Source organism: Plecotus auritus (assembly GCF_963455305.1).
Source record: "Plecotus auritus genome assembly, chromosome: 9".
Lineage (NCBI taxonomy): Eukaryota > Metazoa > Chordata > Mammalia > Chiroptera > Vespertilionidae > Plecotus > Plecotus auritus.
Window position 1 is genome coordinate 50,707,212 of NC_137783.1, and position 19,210 is coordinate 50,726,421.

Below are 19,210 nucleotides of genomic sequence, written 5' to 3' on the forward strand. Positions count from 1 at the left end.
AAACCACTTTAAAATGTAAAACCCATCCTTAGCCGTGGGGCCTACAAAAGAGGCAGTCAGCCAGCATTGGGCCCCGGGCCACAGTTGGCGATCCCTGGTCCAATGTTTCCCCAAGTGTGTCCTCTGTGATGCCCACGGGTATTTCACGGGAAAGAGCTCCATGGCGAAACAGGCATGGGGAATGCTGGGGAAAGGACGCCTTTCTGCTTCTTTCCTGTAGGGCTCCTTCGAGACTTACGTGCTGATACACATTGGCAATCTCAAACAGGCGATGAGAAATAGTCTGTCCGAGTTCCAGGGAACCACTCCTATCCTGGAACATCTCCTAGATCTAGTTTCTGTAGAACCTAATGAGAGCAATAGGAGGAAGTCTGACCAACAGTGCCACCCAAGGGGATCCTGCCTCTCTCTGACCCTCTTCAGGGACAGGCAGCTCACGACCGATCGTGGTGCCTGCTGGATCCAGGGACTTCTCCAACTCGTGTTCTCTCACCCAGTGATGTTGGCTCACAAGTAACAAATGTAGTGCTTCTTTCATCAGATGGAGACAAAATCTCATGTTTAATAATTTTATTTAAAAAGCTTACCTTCTTTGTCTTATAAAGTCTATTTATGCACAGGATAAAATTAAGGTATTATTAAGTACTGAAAGAGAATAACCCTATGTTTCCTTTAAAAGAAGTCTTGCTTAGGGGAGTTAAAAAAACACACACACTCAAGCAAAATCTCAATTTACTCCCAACTGTGCAGAGAGCGGGATCTACCTGTTCATTATGGGGCATTCGTAGTAGAAATACATGCCTGTGAGGCCGCTAGTCTTTCTGCCACATAGGGCTTTGTAGGTGATATAAAAAAACTCATGCAGATGTGTTTGAAATGTAAAGAAAGAAAAAAAAAAAAGGGAGTGGAGCCTAGATGAGAGGAAGAGAAAGGAAGATAGGAGCGTGAGCTGTGTGTGAACTGGCCACCAGGAACCATGAAGCAGAAAAGCAGGGGGTGCCGATGAGAAACGTCACCGGCACCATCAGCCACCCAAAGGGAGAAACGATGGCGATGGATGTCACCTATTCGATTAAGCGTAGGCCCCGTGCACCTCCACTTTGCCCGACTGCTCCCATTTCATGGGCAAACAGCTCAGCAGTGAGCGCCTCTGGTTAACTCTATGAAACCAACAGGATTATTTCTATTTGAAAGGTGTATTTGATACATATTTTCTTTGGGGCCTGGGAGATATGATAGAATAGCCAGGCTACGTATATAACGTCAATGTGAAACGCCACACATGCGGCAACTTTAGGAAGATAAAGGAAAAGACTGGCATTTTTCTTCCTCCTTACTTCAGCTAGTCATCCTGCACAAGGTAGAGCAAGTAGCATATATTTTCAGTGCACGGATTACATGTGGATGCATCCTGGAGAAATATTCAAATGTAGTATAGTACCACGGAAATGTGGGGAAAATAACCAAAAGAACAATTTTAAAGTCTCCATCTTTGCTCAGGTATTAGCAAGACCAGTCTTGGAAGAGAACAAAACACCAAATCAGGAAGGAGCAGGGCCGAGCTGCAGCCCAGGCAGTGTAGACGCTGCCGACACTTCGAGGTGAAGTCATGCTTGGCCACAAGCCAGTTTTCCTAGGGAGACAGTCACTCTGAGATCCGCGTGGAATTAATATGAATATTCAGAAGCAATGTACTAACATGGATGGTGTGAGTGTGTGTATCTGTGTGTCTATAACATCCCCATCACAAATGGGCTCTCTGGTACTATCACTCTTGTGCTATCTTATCATAGAAAATTCCTTCCTAAGGACTTTCTTTCAATTTCTCACTTTCAATGTCTTTTTTAAAAAATAATACAATGCTATGTTATTTTTTAATATATTTTTATTGATTTCAGAGAGGAAGGGAGAGGGGGAGAGAGATAGAAACATCAATGAAGAGAGAGAATCATTGATCGGCGGCCTCCTGCATACCCCCCACTGGGCATTGAGCCTACAATCCAGGCATGTGGCCTGATTGAGAATTGAAGCGGGACGTCCTGGTTCATAGGTCAATGCTCAACCATTGAGCCACGCCGGTCAGGCTCAATTTCTTTATTTATAAAATAAGGAGATGAAGTAGACCAAAAGTCAGCAAACTCTGGCCCATGAAATAACTCTGGCCCGCCCCCTGTTTTTGTGAATAAGCCTGAATTGGATCACAGTCCTTCCCATGTATTATTGGTGGCTGCTTTCAAAACACAAAGGCAGAGTTGAGTAGTTGTGTCAGAATCCCTACAGTGTGCAAAGCCTGAAATACTCACTATCCGGCCCTTTTACAGAAAAACTTCCCAACCCCGAACTACACTATCACTAACATTGATTTCGCCTTATCTTTCTCTAAAGTACAACCGAACATGCAGGCTGGCTCGGTGTGCTTCTTGCCTTCTTTATCTATAAGCACTGCCTTACTCCTAGGAGGATTTCCATTTGCTCACAAGACTGTATGGAGCACATACCCACAGACATGGAAAGTTCAATAGAAGAGTGAGGCTATCAGGATAAAGGGAAACTGAGAGGAGAAACACAGGGATGAAGCCGGGGCTTGTGAATACACAGAAAGCAAACTCTGAAACTATTTTAAATGGGCCACTAACTTGGCTCCAAGCAGCCAGGACAAAGAAAGAGAGCCATGATCCCTCTCCCAATTTAAACCGTTCACTCGAGGCTTGTCAGGAGGACCACAGCAAACCCTGGAAGAAAGAGCTACCTACCCCTAGTGTGCACACAGAAAGGATAACATGCCATGTAGTGAACAAAGTCCTCAACCATGCCCAAGCGGCCGGGAGGCATCCTGATTCATTCTCTGCTACACTGTGCAGGCCTCCTCAAATCCCAGAGGGGACTGTATCAGCAATTCTTCCAGTATGTTGCAATAGTTTGAAACAAGCATGTGCCACTTTTAGATTCAGAAAATAATTTAGAAAATAAATATTTTTAATTAAAGAAACAATAAAGGAAGCGGTAACCTTTGCAGCCTGGTGTTCACTTGGATGCGGACCCTCAGCTCCAAGAGAAGGCTCTGCCCAGTCTTGCTGTTTTTGTGAGACTGAAGCGTGAGTATCAAGGGAGAGACAAGGCAAAGACAGGCTATTTGGAGACCTGGTCAAGGAATTTGTACCACTTTGATGATGAAGCTCCAGGTGTTCACTCTAAAAAGCACTGGTGAGCCCTGGCCAGTGTGACTCAGTTGGTCGAGCATCATCCCATGCACCAAGAAATCGCTGGTTCAATTCCCAGTCAGGGCACATGACCAGTTAGGGGCTCAATCCCCAGTGGGGGAACGTGCAGGAGGCAGTTGATGGATGGTTCTCTCTCATCAATGTTTCTCTTTCTCTCTCTCTCCCTCTGCCTCTCTCTCTCTAAAATCAATGAAAACGGTATTTTAAGTCAATATCTTAAATAAATAAAAAGCACTGATGAATGGAGATGCTCATTAGTCATTTTGCACATTGAGCTCTAGTTTATCATTATAAATAATTCGCACCCTCTTGCTCCATACTTTATGCCCAGTGCCTAGAACAGTGTCTGGTGAAAAACAAGTCCTTACTGAATAAACAATGTGCTCCCCTGAGATCCCAGACAAAAGGGGAGTCTACAGATATGCTGAGGTTGTCCTGTCAAATCCCTCGCCAGTTGGGCCTTACCCACAATGCCCCAGCTTTGAGACTTTCTCACCTGTGACAATGAGACAGGTGAAAAAAAGGGCCCAGATGTGGAGGCTAAGCCTCTCAGCCAGCATCAAGAAACACAAATTAAAAATTGAAAAGGGAGCTCAGACCGTGTTGCTCAGTGGATTGAGCATTATCCCATGTACCAAGAGGTCACAGGTTCAATTCCGGGTCAGGGCACATGCCTGGGTTGCAGGCTCAATCTCCAGTGTGGGGACGTGCAGGAGGCAAACAATAGATGTTTCTATCTCTCCCTTCTCCTTTCTCTCTCTCTAAAAAAATAAAAATAAAAAAATAAAAATAAAAAAATAAAAATAAAAATAAATAAATAAAAACGAATCTTTTTTTTAAATTGAAAAGGGAAACTGAACAGCTGGTGTCTAGTCTTACTTTAGTCCTGTTGTTGGAAGGATAACATGCAGACAGCTCAAGACAAATACAGCCTGGGTTTTGAATGGGCAGAGCTGCTTTCTCTGCGCACTGAGACTTCCCTGTGAATTTCCTTGCTCAGAGCAAGGACATGCCTCTCCCCGAGGGCAGGCCTCCTCTGGACTGAGGTGACAGCTCTCGGTGCATGGACCTGCTCGCTCACTCTCAGGGCGCCAGAGCAGCCTGGACAGGATTTTCTCCAAGGAGACCTTCAGAGAGCAGCTGGCTTCCTGGGCAAGGAGGCCTGGGCAGACTGTGCATGGCCACACAAATGTGAAGAGAATCCCGCCAAGTAGCCTTAGGACCTAATTGGCTCAGAGACAGGAAAGTCAAAATGTCGCAGCCAAAGCGACAGCTGGCAGTGGCTTAGAGAAGAAGAGGCATTATCTTCAACTCGGAAGTAATGACACAGAAAGGGCACCACACAGGGAGTCCGAGGCCTGTGCGCACCGGCCGGGAGGCCGATATTCTCGGCAGGTCGTTGCTTTTCCTGTGCCTTGCTTTTCTCCACTATAAAATGGAAATAAACTCACTGCTAAGCCTGGCTTGCTTGTTTCCTTATAATGAACCTGTTCAACACCACAAAATGGGAGACACAAAAACTACAAGGTCCTTACCCTTCAAATTCTGATCATAACGTACAGGGTCTCGCATTTGCCCAGCTTACAAGTCGCTCCTGAAACAGTCAGTGGTAGTATCCAAGTGAATGCTGGGTGCACTTGACTTGTGATTCCCCTTCTACAATGTCCCCCACACCCACCTTCCTGCCTTCACGGGTTTGTGTCAGTTCAGGCCTTGCCTCTCCAGGTCAGTCCGCTGAGTCCAGTCACTGAGCCGGGAGCTCACGATCCCAACTGACCCCCCACCTCTGAGCTCCTGCCTCCCCAATTCCATCTCTATTTGTCCACTAGCTCTCTCTGCACAACCACCAACCATGATACCCTTCCCTCAAAATCTCCTTTCCTACATAATTCCGTCCAAATTCTTCTGCTTGGCATTTGAAGCATGGACAAGCTGTCCCCAGCCCACCTCCCAGGCTCACTTCCCCTCAGGGGCCTTTGTGTTTGCAGCCCACCCGGCCTCCTTCCACCAATGCAGCCCCCTTCCCTGCTCCTGCGCTCCTCCTCTCTGCTTTGATGTTCAAGATCCTAACTCACATTTCAAAGCTCAGCTCAAATGCTCTCTGTTTTATTCGGTATTCTCAGCTTCAGGCCCACTAAGCAGCCCCTTCTTGTTTTCAAGCTCACGTACATTTTTATTTTTTCTATCACAAGTGTGTGCTTGGTGCATCTTGAAGTGGAAGTTTCAGCTCAAAGGTTTCCCTCCCTATGACAGCCTTCTTGATCCTCCCAATTCTCCATACTCGGCTCCCCCACCCCAACACGCACTCCCGCAACCCTCCTAGCATGTCTCCTCCAGACATCCCGTCAGTAACTCCCATCCACAATGGGAGCCGAATCAGTGCTTGCTCTCCACGGGGTTGAAAGAAACACCCAGAGTCCATGCTCCGTAACTGCTGGCTGATGCTGATGAAGATGACCAGAACTGTCTGCAAGAACACCTGGAAGCTGTGGGTGCTGCACATCTGTGTGACCGAACTGTCTGCTGCTCCTCATCCACCATCAGCACCAGACACCTAGAAGGCACTGCCTCCATGTCGTCCCACATCCATGCCCAGACCCAGAATTCAACGTCTTTACCTTTCACCCATAGAATCTACTCACATACAAGCATGAGAGAGCAATGGAGACAACTGGAAAGTTGGGCAGGGGTGGAGGGAGACAAGGGTGGTGATTATAGAGCACAGCCCACAGCCATGCCACCTTCAGGACCTCATCAGACACCCAGTGCGGCCAGTTTTTCCTGGATCGCGCCCTCTCTATCTTCCTCCATGCAGCAACTGCCTCGCTCGTTTCTCTCTCCTCTTTTCTCCAAAATCCCAGCTTTAAATCTCTCTCCTTTTTGTTTTGCTACCAATTGACATCAGCCACGGTTTCACATCCAGACCCTTAGAAGGTTCAGCTCATGAGGGGTCCCTCAGATAGCAGAGCCCCGTCCACCCTGAAGGCTGCTTGGCCACCACCTTTGTCACTCAGGCATGGCATTCGGTGTCTTACTCCTTCCCTCAAGCTGTTTGCAAGTATTCTTCCCAAACAGGAAGTAGAGTTCTCCCCAAGAAGGATTCGACAGGTGACATGTTCACCACCTCCCTACATCTGCAGTTACCTCCTCGCTGAGTTTTTGCCATGAAATGTCAGGGGAGATACCATCCACTTTCAAGCATCCCTGACTAATCTTCAATCCACACGGCTGTCAGGACATCCCCACTCACTCTGTCTAGGAGCCAAGTGACTTGTGACCAAGCCCCAGTCTCAGGGCCAGGAAGGGCAGCCCATATAAAACAGCTTCCAGAATTATAAGAAGAAATTATTTGGAATGCAATCCTTCTCAGCGAAACTCCTGACCCAGAGCAGACCCAGGAAAGCCAGTGGGCAGGGCTACCCCGAGGAAGGGCCCACATGTGTCTGGAGCATGGCCTGGCCAGTGACCAATTTGTGTTTGTTTGTCTGGGACTTTTCTTGCCTTTGCCCTGAAAGATCCATGTCCAAGGTCCCCCTCATTCCCAGGCAAACTGGGCTGATTGGTCACTACAGGCTTGTCCCACCTATGATCCTTGCTAAGAACCAGAGGTCATGAGGCCAGTCAGTGAAGCCACGCTCCATACATGCAGATCAGAGAGAAAGCAGGAAATGCGCGGAGAGGGGGCAGGATGGGCCCTGGCTGCAAACGGGGCAGGAGACAGCCTCGTCAGGAAACGGTCACAGGAGCAATGATCTAGGTGGCTGCCAGTGAGTTTCATCAGCGTGAGTGAGGGTCTCCCCCATGGGCAGGACCCAGATACCACAGGCAGGAGGGCAGAAACTCTTAGCAGTCAGAGGACAACAACAACATCCCCAGGAGGCCAGCAAACACACACACGTGCACACACACATACACACACTCAGAATGCCCTGAATCCCTCCCCAACAGGCCCTCTGTGCCCCCAGACAATGGCCCATTCTGCAGACCATGGGCTCAGATGTGCATGAACCCAGCCTCTCCTCTAGGACCAGAAACAAGCACTCGCTGTTCACCCCACCTCCCAATAGCCAGGGGCCTGGAGATGACCCCGGGAAACATCACATCCCTGTCAACAAAGGGATCATGGACCAGGCAGCAGGCCTCCTTGCGTGAGGAGGGAGTTAAGGACTCACCAGGACTCGGCCGGTCAGTGTCTGGGCAGAGATCATCACCCCCGCCCAGTCCTTCACGGAGGTCATCCAGCCGACCTCGGCTGCCACCACCTCCTCTTTCTCGTCCGCGGGCTTGAGAGTGCCATCAGCCTGGCTGGAGCCATTGTTAATCTTCTGGGCCTCCTGGCAACAGAGAGAACAAGGGTTGAGACATTTTAAAAGATGGCCAACCTCAAAAGGTCAAAGGGTCCTCGGTTCAGGTAGGAACTGGCTTGGAGGTTCAGGGATAGGGAGGAAGGAATGGGTTGTGGTTTTAATCAGTTTTTAAAATCTTTTTTTTTAAAGAAACTTTTATTTATTCTTAAAGTATATTTGTGAAAGAAAGAATGACAGTACAGCTCAGGAGGAAAGGCGTCTTGACTGGGGTCTCTCTCCACCCGCCCAACCTCCGTGCCCTTCTTACGAGAGTGCCCAGTCTTTTCCTTAAGGAAACCCCCATTTCCTCATCTCCATCTGTGTGGTTCAAAAGGGGCTGATAGACCCACACTGGCTCCAAGAACTGGCACTGGTCAATCACATCATTCCATCCCCCCAGCAACAGTGACTGGGCCACGGATGGTCACAGGACCCACGCCAACCCAATACAACTCCAGCCCAGGACTTTTGTTGGGAAAAGCAGGAAAGGTAATCCTTCCTTGAGAATGAAGGCAGCGCAGAAAAGTGATAAAATACTGATGTCATCATTTGAACACCTGAATCCAGCTGTGCCTGAAATCCACCCCAGACCTTTTCACTTACAGGAGACAATAAATTCCCCTTCATGTCCTCAAATGTGCTTGAGGAAACAAGGCTGGCATCCTCAGACAACTGAGCCCCGCCCTGGGCCCTAAACTGAACTCTTTTGCAGGCAATGTGTCCTCTCTCCCCACAAATACTCTTCTCCCACAAAGGGTCACAACTTGCTCCCTCAAGTCTTTGCTTAAATATCACCTTTTAAATAAAGGTCTTCTCTGGCTACCCTTTTAAAATTACAACCCTGCCTTCCTATAGCACAGCCGTCCTGCTTTATTTTTCTCCACAGCGTCAAAACCTCTAATACACTCTATAATTCACTTACTTCATGTACTGTCTGCCTCCCCCAACTGCTGTACCATGAATGCCTAAATGAGTGCCTGGCAAACAGTTGGCTCAATAAACATAAAAGAAAGAAAGGGAGGGAGAAAGGGAGGGAGGGAAGAATGGAGGGAGGGAGAGAGGGAGGGAGGGAGGGAAGGAAGGAAGGAAGGAAGGAAGGAAGGAAGGAAGGAAGGAAGGAAGGAAGGAAGGAAGGAAGGAAGAAAGAAAGAAAGAAAGAAAGAAAGAAAGAAAGAAAGAAAGAAAGAAAGAAAGAAAGAAAGAAAGAAAGAAAGAAAGGGGTTATGAGTATCAGCCCCTCACTGACTATGGAACCTGGGCTTAGGGTTGCCAAATAAAATACAAGACACCCAAAGAAATTTGAACTTCAGATAAACAACAAATAAATGTTCAGCATAAGTATGTCCCCAAATATTGCATGGACATACTTACACTAAAATGTATCCATTATTTATTTAAAATGTAACTGAGCTGAGCCCCTTACTCAAATACCCAGAGAAATTATTTTTGTAAATACAGATATTTTGAAAGATGCCAGCAAAATTATGTTCATCATTTAAAAGACTAGAATGCAAACTGCCCCTGGAAACCATTGTGAATTGGAGTGAGGGGGAAAACCAAAGGCAGAGGTAAATGTCTTTTTCTGCAGTAAGCAAGGGTGGGGCAGAGTGAGGAGAGGAGAGCTGGGAGGCATGGATGAGTCATCCTCCTGGGGACCCGCAGGCTGGCAGGAAGCTGCTCCAAGGCCTGCTCTCCCCACCCTGGCTGTAGAGCTGGGAAGACAGAAACAGCGCCAGCAACACGGGGTGCTCATGTTTTATTTCCTAGTGAGCTGGGCCCCACGGAGCTAGAACAGTCCAAGAGGGGGCCAGAAGTGGCTGTGGTATATTTGGGGGCCACCTGCTGACATCTGTGGAGCCCCGTGCCTGAGCCACCTAGGGCCAGGCTCAGTGGCCTGGTAGGACCCCAAGTGTTAGCCATGTGCAGACTCTGCACAGATGGGTGTCCTGGAGGAGGAAGCCCTAGATTCAGGGGCAGCCTTAGTAACTGAGGGTGCAGATTCAGCTCCCCCACCCCTGTGGCACCTGCCCTGCAAGATGGGACAATATTGATGGGGATTAAACAGCACCCTCGGGCACTTAATACACGTTCAATTAATTACTCCCACAGCCTCCTGCTTCACCTCCAGCCACTGACACTCGAGCAGTGGCTCTCAAACTTGAGGGGATTCAGAACCACTTGGAGGACTCGTTAACCGAATGCTGAGCCCCATCCCCACACCTGTGTTTCTGACAAGTTCCCAGGTGATCCTGATGCTGTGGTCTGGGTGTCCCACTTTGAGAACCCCCGCTCCTGTTCATCCTGGCATGGCTTGATCATCCCTGCTCTGATCTGAACTAGGACCTGCATCTGAACACCCAGCCCTTTCCCAGCCCCTCCCTGCTCCCAGCACAGAACCACCGCTTCTTCCAGAACCAGAGAGCCTGGGTGGACAGGGAGGAGCTGGGCAGGGAGAAGGCCCTCAAATCAGAGGCTTTTGTGTTTCCTCTTGAGTAGTGTCTCCCAGGGACATTTCTGACCTTGTGGGGGAGGGGGGGTGACTGAAGGGCTAGCTCTCTGCTCTTCAACCCATGGGGGTGGGCTTCCAGCCACCAGGCCAACCCTGGAGGAGGGAGTCGACATGAAAAGGGCTGGGGTGGGGTGGGGGGCAGGAAGTCCTCTCCAGTCACAGTGGTTTCAGCCCATTATAACTCACAGCACAAGCCTATATGGCAGATACCACTCTCTGGCCAGCCCTCTCACCTATTGTTTCACATGCATTCATTACCTAATTACTTCATGATAGGCAAAGAAAAGCACAGACCAAAGGGAGATAATGCCCTTGTTATTATTTGCTTACACTAGGTGCTGTGAGCTTAATTGCACAGGTGGGAGGCAGGTCTGGGGGAGTGGCAGGGAGAGGGAGCGAGGAGGCCAGAGCCCCACAAAGCCTGGTGCCAGCGGGCCAGGCTGTGCTCCTGGCCTGGAGGAGAGGGCCTCTGCACTCTGACCTCACTCTGGCCCAAGCATCACTTACAGGGAGCAGGGACTGTAACCCCATGCTCAGGAGAAGGGGGCTGGGACACACAGGGGGGAGGAGAGGTAAGGCGCAGAGCCCACTGTAATAGTGACTGGCCACCACTCATCAAGCCAGGCTGGGTGTCAGCAGCTACCAATTAGATGCTTTCTATGCATGATCCTGATGGGAGCTTATAATAAATCCAACAGGAGGTGGCATGAGCCCCATTTTACAGACAGGGCAACTGAGGGCAGGTATCTCAGGGGAAGCAGAGAGCCCACCCACCACTGACAAGCGGACTACCATGGGCACGTTAGCTCCAGAGCCTCGGCCTCCTCCGTGTAAAGGGGACAGGCATGCCGACCCACTGAGGTGGTGGCACAGCTTACGTGAGATAAACAATGCCCAGTGCTTGCCGTGGTGTCTGGCACGCAGCAGTTAGAGCTGCCGAGATGGAGTGCCCACTGCCCACTGATGGGACTGGTTGCCCCTGAGGGTACAGTGGAAGCTGCATCCCTACAGGCTTCACTGGCCCAGAGTGAAACCAAAATAAACACTTCCAGAGCGGAGGGTAAACGTGTAGGTTCTAACGGCTTTGATCCTTCACCAGGTAATGGGCCCCTGGGATGTAAGGTCCCCGACTTCTAGAGGGGTTCCAGCAGGAGCTGTGTGGCACTCCCAGGTCAGCGGTTCCCACACAAAGTGAGCCCTGGACCAAGTGACCCCTGAGATCCCTCCTGACTCCACGCTCCACTGGGGACGAGGAGACAGGACCAGAGAGAGGTGACCTGCTGGGCCCCAGGACACTGCCTCAGGAGGACAGTGCTTGGACCCCAAACCTCCACTTCCCACTGCACAGGAAAGAGGCGACAGGGGAGAGGGGCAGGGTGACATCCCGGAATGTGACAGTCCTGCTGTAGCTACGCCTTGAGAAAGGGGCTCAGTCTTGTTTTGGAGGCCACTCCTCCCTCCAGCCGTGCCCTCTCTCCCACCAGAGTCTGTGTAAAACGAGCCACAGGGGACAACATGGGACAGCATCTCATCTCAGTGCCCCAGACAGTGAGGAGGGCAGCAGGGCAAGATGCCGGAGCAGGAGGCCGGGGACACTGGGGAGCAGGCTGGCCGGCAGTTCCCTCACTCCAGTCCATATGGGCCGCCTCTCACATGGCTGGACCCAGGCACATGGTTTCACCCACTTTTTTGCCTTCTCCTCATTCTTTTTAGCAGCATTTGCCCTAGGGACTTCCTGTTGACATGGCCATAGAGGTCCTCTCCTGTCCTCTGTTACCTGTGGCCAAGGGCCTGACCGAACACAGTCACCGGTACTCACTATAGGAAGGGCCTATCTGTTGGATGTTTGGACATTTCCTCTGAGTCACCAGGTCAAAGACTAAAGCTGGAGAAGGGACCTCAGCAACACCTTCAGATGCCAACCCTCCTTCACTCTAGAGATGAGACCACTGAGGGCCGGAGGCAGAGAGTGTGGGGAAGCCCCATGCTCAGGGTCCCCCACCCAGCCAGGCAGCCCTCTAGCCAAGACGGAGACCCCCAGCTGACTCTGTCCCTTATCTCTTGTTGCCTCCCCAGCGAGAAGCCTCCTCCAAGTCTACCCAAGAGAAGCCATCACTCCCAACCAGCTCCCGCCTGCAGCCTGCAGCCTGGAATTCCTAGGACTGCCAGAGGCTGCCCCCTGGCCGGGTCCCAGGTTTGGGTGCAGGGGCCACAGCAGGAGCAGCCTTTCTTGTTCTGGAAGGACTAGCTTTCCCCAGCAGTAGGAGCGGCCCTGATCCAGCACCAGAGAGCCAGCCCATTGTAATCCCAGGACCCCACAGCCCCACCCTCAGACCTGGGCCTTGTCTACCCCTGTCCTTCCTGAATTAGACCCAGTACGCAGGAACTTGGGGTTTGTGGGGTGGAGGAGGAGCTCTGAGGACGGAAGGATACCCACTCCAGGTCCAGCTTCTCTGCATGTCCTTGAACAAGTCACTTCATTTCGCGAAGCCTCTTCTGTGGAAAGTGCTGAGGGCAACCTTGTAAGCTGGACGGGGAAACCCAGCACTTTCTGAAGTGCCCACTGCCTGGTGAAGGTGGGCAACGCTGGCATTGCCGCCACCTGGCTCTGAGCAGGAAGCAGTGCTGCTCTGGAGAAAGGGGTCCCAGACCCCAAAGCCAGGCCTCACACAGCATATGGTTCAACAGACTCTCACCCATCTGTTTACTGCCCTGCACCCCAACAAGATGCTGGGATTGCCAATCCTGCCAGGTGGCCACCATGCTGGCCACATCCTCCCTGTGAGCAGCCACCACACCTGCTCCTGCCCAGCTGGACTCACTCACCCTGGGCAAGCTCCCACCCACATCTGTGAGGCCAAGCCAGGTGCCAAGGCCCCCCAGGGCACCACACTTGCTGAGTGACTGCAGCGGGGGGTCGGGGCCAGCAGCCAGGAGGATTCCAGAGCCCCCTCGCTGCTCCCTACTGAGACTGCCCCCAGATAGGAAGTCTGTCCCAGGTTTAATTGTCTCGGCTCTTCAAACACCGGCTCCTCATCCCAGGTCTGGGAAGTTGCTTCCGCACTGATCATCCAGGAGGAAAGCTACTCCTTAAACTGTAAATCAGATCCTGTCACTACTGTGCCGACACCCTCCTGGGCCTTCTCGTCCCAATCACAGCACGTCATAGACTTCACTCCGTGCAACCCTCCCAACCCAACCTGTCCCACTCCTGCCATCATCCCACCAGTCTCCCACTCTCTCCCTCTCTCCAGCCACACCAGCCTCCCTGTGCTGCCAGAACGCACCAGGCCCACCCGACCAAGGCTGATGGCACTGGCTGCGCCTCCTGCCCAGATGGTCACGTGGCTGCCCCCTCGCCTTGCTCGGGCATTGATACCATATTAGTGAGTGCTTCCCTGCCCACCCCATTGAAAATGACAGCCACCCCACCCTGATCACTCCCCATCCGTGCTCTGTGCCTCCTCAGAGCATTTATACCACCATCTGGAGGCTGCATACTTTAACTATCATTTACTGCCAGTAAACTCAATGAGAGAAAACAATTGTCTGGTGTTCACTGCTGTGTCCTTAACACTGACAGGTTATGAGCTCAGAGTAAGCACTTGACACCTCTTAGTGAAAGTCAAGGAGGGAGGAGGGAGGGAGAGAGGGAGGGAAGAAGGAGACCTGCAGCCAATAGGAAGTCAACTCTTGGCAAGCACAACACCTAGAATAGAGTGATTATTAATAAGTAGTGATGATAACAGCACTGGCTGCCGTTTCTGAGTAGCACCACAGTAACTGTGAGGCAGGTAAGAGCTCACTCAACAGCCGTGGGGGTTAAGTAGCTGGCTCAGGAAGGCTCAGCCGGAATTTAAACCCAGCTGTCTGACACCAAGAAGAGACAAGTACCTGTCCTGACATCCTCCCGGGGACAGCAGGAGGAGCAAACGGGATAATGTGTGCGGAGGACGGGCTGCTGTAAGTGCCCATGGAAGGTTTAGTACCATAAACCTTAGGCACTCAATTCACCCCACGCAGTCTGGGTATCTCATGTACCACAAAGGCCCTTCTTCAAGGTCCCGGGCCTTGAGAGGGAGGTTACATCAAGGACAGAGAATCACTGTTTCTTTCTCCGCCAAGAACCAGCTCAGAACCATAAATCACCCTTCCTGGAGCAAAGCATCGAATTGGAAATGAATGTGGCCAGGTTGACAGGCCGTGAAGCCCTCTTGCTGAGCACTGCCAAGGAGAAGAGGCAGGCCCCCTGGGTGCTGCCCACATCCCAGGGGCTGTATCGCCTGTCCTCTCGGCCCAGTGGCCCTGAGAGTCTACTAGAAACAGCCTCCCCTGATCCCTTTGGGGCAAAGAAGAGCCCAACAGGAACACTTCCATCTCTGGAAGCCCATGCCTGGACCCTCCACTTTATGGCCTTGGTACCACCGAACATTCCTGGGTGCTCGATTTCCAGGGGGCTGTTGGGGGAAAAAGGACCCAAGAAATCTCCACCTGTCCTCTTCTTGTGTCTTATTTTGTCAGAAAGCCATTTCCCCTGAGTCTGCACTGACAGATTCTGCTCCTGAGTTATTTCTTCTTTCTGCCTGGAACCCCCATCCTCATTCCATCCCCCTCTCCCTGCCCTCTCTCATCTGTCACAACTGACCCAGCAGCCCCACATGCGGCTGCCCAGAGCTCAGTACCAAGCAGAAGAGCCTTGCTCTCCTATCAGAGGGATGGCGGAGGTGGAGAGCTCTGGGCTGACTTGTCTCGGTTCTTCAAACACTGGCTCCTCATCCCAGGTCTGGGAGGCTGCTCCCGCACTGATCTACACTGCACAGTTCCCACCTAGTGAAGGTTTGTGCTAAACCATTTCTCCGTGAAGGGGTTTTCTGCAGGGGGGCGGGCGGGGGAAGAGTTTGAAATCCATTCAGTACAAATCCATAGGCCCAGTTCAGCTTTGAGAAGATGCTTTACTTCCTGGCAATGGTTATGACATTCCGTGGCACAGCTGGCCTAAGACAAAAATGCCTGAACTTCAATACCCACAAACCACTGGGGCTTCCAGTGCCTCCATGTGGGCCACTGTCCTGGTCCCTCTGCCCTAGGTCTTCACTGGGCCTAAACGCTGGAGAAGGGTCCTCCACCATCCCCACTCCTGCCAAACAGGCCAAGAGGAAATGCCCTGGCAGCCCCTTGCACATTCTGGCCAGGTGGCCCAGCCAGGGGATCCTCCCAGCTACCGAAAATCCTGCGTATTAGGGATTAGTCTGATTACCTTAAGCAGCTCAAGCAAATAAAGCATAATGTGGGTACCACCAGCTGGGATTTTCATGAGAGAGTTCTGCAAAGGGAGAGGAGGGAGGAGGTGGTGGCTCTGACACCCAGGGGTGGGGCAAGCAGGGCAGCAGAGAAAACGGGCTCCACCCATAGTCTTCCTAAGGTTCTCCCTGCTAGGAGCTCCCTGAGCTGTGTGAACAACTGCCCTTCATCAGTCTTTGTGGGAGAAAAAAGGTGACAGCAGAAAAGGCCAGCTGACCTTTAACAAGTCGCTTACCATCGCTGTGCCTCAGGTTTCCTGTCTCAAATTCAAGGGGCTGTGCAAACACTCCCCAAGGTTCTGTCCGGCCTGACCTTGAGGTCTGAAGTGTAAGTCCCTCACTAACACATGTCTGGCGGTGTAAAATGCTCAGGGAGGGCAGTGCGCTGATGGGCCACGTTCTCTACTTGGTGCTTTAGCACCATCTTACAAGTCTGAAAGGTAGGACTGCTATGAGGCCCACAGAGGTCTGGTAATTTCCAAGGTCACTCATCTTGTTAGTGGCAGAGCTGAAATTTAAATCCAGTCTATTCTGAGACTGAAGGCCATGTTTTTCTTCTGTCCCTTACTGCCTTGGGATAGGCAAAAAGTACAAGAAGAGAAGGGATCTCCTTATGAAATGCTGCTTCTTACTGCCACTGAAGTAATCACCCTATGGGCTTCTAAATAACTCTGCAATACAGACATCTCAATCTGGATAGCCATGAATGGACAGGGAGCTGGAGAAATGGCCTAGGGGCGGGGTTCCAACCTGGGAATGGAATGACCCATTAGACATAATATCCATGGGAGGTGTTCACAAATGGCCACATGTGCTGCTCAAAATTAATGTCAACCCCACACTTTCAGAACCAAAACATACATCTCAGTTAATACCTCACATCTGCCCAGCCTGTGTGGCTCAGTGGTTGAGCATCAACCTATGAACCTGGAGGTCACTGTTCAATTCCCGGTTGGGGCATATGTCCAGGTTGTGGGCTTAATCCCAGTGTGGGGCGTGCAGGAGGCAGCCAATCAATGATTCTCTCTCATCATTGATGTTTCTATCTCTCCCTCTCCCTTCCTCTCTGAAATCAGTAAAAATATATTTTTAAAAAATACCTCACCTCTGCAAAATTATTATTTCCTTTTTCTTCAATCAGCTTAATGAAACGGGAACATAAAATGACAATCCAGAGTTCATATCAGGGCCTTAGAGACTTAGAATGGGACTAGCAGAGACCTCAGCGCTGCTCCCTCAGCCAGAGTGACCTGGGCTGGGCCCGTGTCAGCCTGCTCACTGGCAAAGATGCCATGGCTCTGCTGCTAGTCTGCAGGGCAGCCTGACCTGCCCGGGGAGAGCAGCTCAGGCACCGCCCAGACAAGGAAACCATCACAGCGGCCCGGTTGGAAGACAAATAGCACATTTGTTTTCCAGTAGAGCAATAACTTGAATGCCCTATGTTACCTTGGTTAATCCTGTTCAATACTGCACATTAGGCTCCATTATCCCCATTTTGAAGATGAACAACGGAGGCACGAAGGCTTTCTGAAGATCCATGGTTAGCACCATGGCTTTACTGAGGTCCAGTGAGCTCCATACCAGTCCCCTTCCTTGTCGGAAGAGCCTTACGTTTCATGGAAAGGTGATTTAGTACAACTTCTGGTTTCAAGGAGAGCACTCAAGGCCCTTAAAAAAAAATGTTTTTAAAAAATGAAATGAATCCCAGTCACAGATCTGTTGAGGTCAGAGCTGTGAGAGGCCTTAGAACTTGTGTGGTCGATTCCCTTCCTTGGTTAAGGAAGAGCCAAAGGCCACTCAGGGCAGAAACACAAGAAGCTGTGGAGAGCCCCACGAGGCCAAGAGATGGCCCGAGAAGAGTGGGAAGCAAGTCACTCCTTCCTAGCCTGTTTCCTTCCTCCACGAGCATCTGTAAGAATCAACCATGATGATGCAGGAATGCAAAGCCCTTTGGTGGGGCTCAGTTAATAGCAGTTATTATCAGCTAAGTGCCAGGCAATGCATTTGTATGACCTTAAACAACGACTTCCCCAGTTCTGATCAGCTAATAACAAACTGATCAGGTTGTGAATCCATATTTTCCAAACAACAAACTTGATCTCTGTCCACTTCACCAAAGTGGAGGCCTAATCTGGTTTCTAGTCAAGACAGACTAGATATGGATAACTAAGGAAACTTAGTTATGATATGGATAACTCCAGGAAATCCACCCTCATTTTCATAAAAGAAGGCAGACATTTCCATGTCATGGCCACGTTAACTTTTATGACTCAAGTTAGTGGAGAAAAAGGCAAACTGAATCAAAACAAGGATGTGAACATGGTTGAGGAACACCCGAATGCTACCCAAAGATGCCGAGTTTAAATCCTCAAGCGACCAGCTCATCTTATCAGAGGCGATGGGCCCTTCCTCTCTCCCACCTTCTCCTGGTTCCTGAAAAGCAGCCCAGGACAATTTGGAAATGTTCCCACTTCCAGAAAGGGCTTGCTAGAGAGAGAGACAGTGGAAGGGTCAGGAGGGGAGAAGCAGGAGAAGGAGGGAAGCCCACTGCCACCTGTGAATCGGGAAGCGGATCGGGTTTGGGTGGGAGGATGGTTCACGGGCCTCTGGTCCTGTGGTCCCTGAGGTGTGGGCCACGGCTCCAGGAAGCAGTTTGAAAACAGATGCGGCAGCACAATGTAATGTATGTGCCAGGGAAAGCCGCCCACACTCCTCTCCAGGGGAAAACTGTCCTTTTCTTTAACACGGTGCCATCGCTCTTTGTTGGGTGAGAGAATATGCCCTTTTAATGAAATGACGCTGATGACAGAGCTGGGATTTGACAGTTTCTTTTTCATGCCCTTGCTTGTCAAAATAAAAAGCTGGCCACCCGGTGATAGTCTCTATGCTTTTTAAAGTTTAATTTAGGATCTCAGGGGAAGCCTAGGAACCATTCACCAAGTCCTCACTCTGCAGATGGGAAATTAAGGCCCAGAGAGGCCATGCTCATAGTGACTGTACCCCCACTATATGGGCCCTAGCGTATGTCTGTCACACCCATCCGGGACAGCCTCAGGGTCAGGAAAGGTGGGGCCTAAGGGACAGAGACAAGGTCCCTCGGGGTTCCAGCAGCTCAGCAAGTGCTGGCCCTGAGAGCTGAAGAGAAAGGAATGCATCAGTTTTCAGGGCTCAGGGCCATTCCAAAGGGTCCTGAGCTCCTGGACTCACTGCTGGGTCCTAAGGCCCTCCCTGCCACCTCAGCAGAGAACCTAAACCACCTCCCTGGAAACAGTGCAATTGTTGTCAGGGCCCCAAACCATCGTCCAGGGGTAAGTGGAGAGAGAATGTACCAGCAGACAACAGATGGGATGAATTGCTCGTGGGTGAATGCTGCCCTCCAAGTCAACAGGCAGAAGCAACATGGAGTGAAAAGGTGACCTGTGAGCAATCTAAGTTACAGCCCAATGCCCACACGAAACAGGTCACTTTATCCCTCGTGGCTGCAATTTCCTCAGCACGCTTCCCACCACCTGACCTCACACGGGGCTGTGCTCTTCTCCTCCAGGCTCCACTGCAGTGCGACGCACGCTCCAGGGGCATGTGGCCCATCTGCTCACTGCGTAGCCTCAGAGCGAGAGCAGTGCCTCGCACAGAGTGGGAACCCGATAGTGTGTTACAGAATGATTGAACAAATGCTGGGTGTTGGTTGTCTTCTGCTTTGTTTTCACTCTGTTCATATTTTCTGGAATCTCACAAATCCTCCCCAGTTCCCACCGTCCAGAGCACAGAACTCCAACTCCTCCTGGCCTGGCCTTCGGGCCTACAGCCTTGCTTGCCCACCAGAGTTCTCTGATG

The 19,210-nt window shown here is 50.9% G+C and overlaps 1 protein-coding gene across 11 annotated transcripts in view; it reads right to left on the reverse strand.

The window, feature by feature from the left end:
* The window catches only part of KCNMA1 (potassium calcium-activated channel subfamily M alpha 1), a 719,040-nt gene that overhangs the window by 501,039 nt on the left and 198,791 nt on the right, over nt 1-19,210 (reverse strand). For all 11 annotated transcript variants that reach the window (XM_080687587.1, XM_080687584.1, XM_080687583.1 and 8 more), the window contains exon 2: nt 7,394-7,555. In XM_080687587.1, coding sequence (XP_080543713.1) covers nt 7,394-7,555 — 162 coding nt within the window. The remainder of the gene's footprint in view (nt 1-7,393; nt 7,556-19,210) is intronic.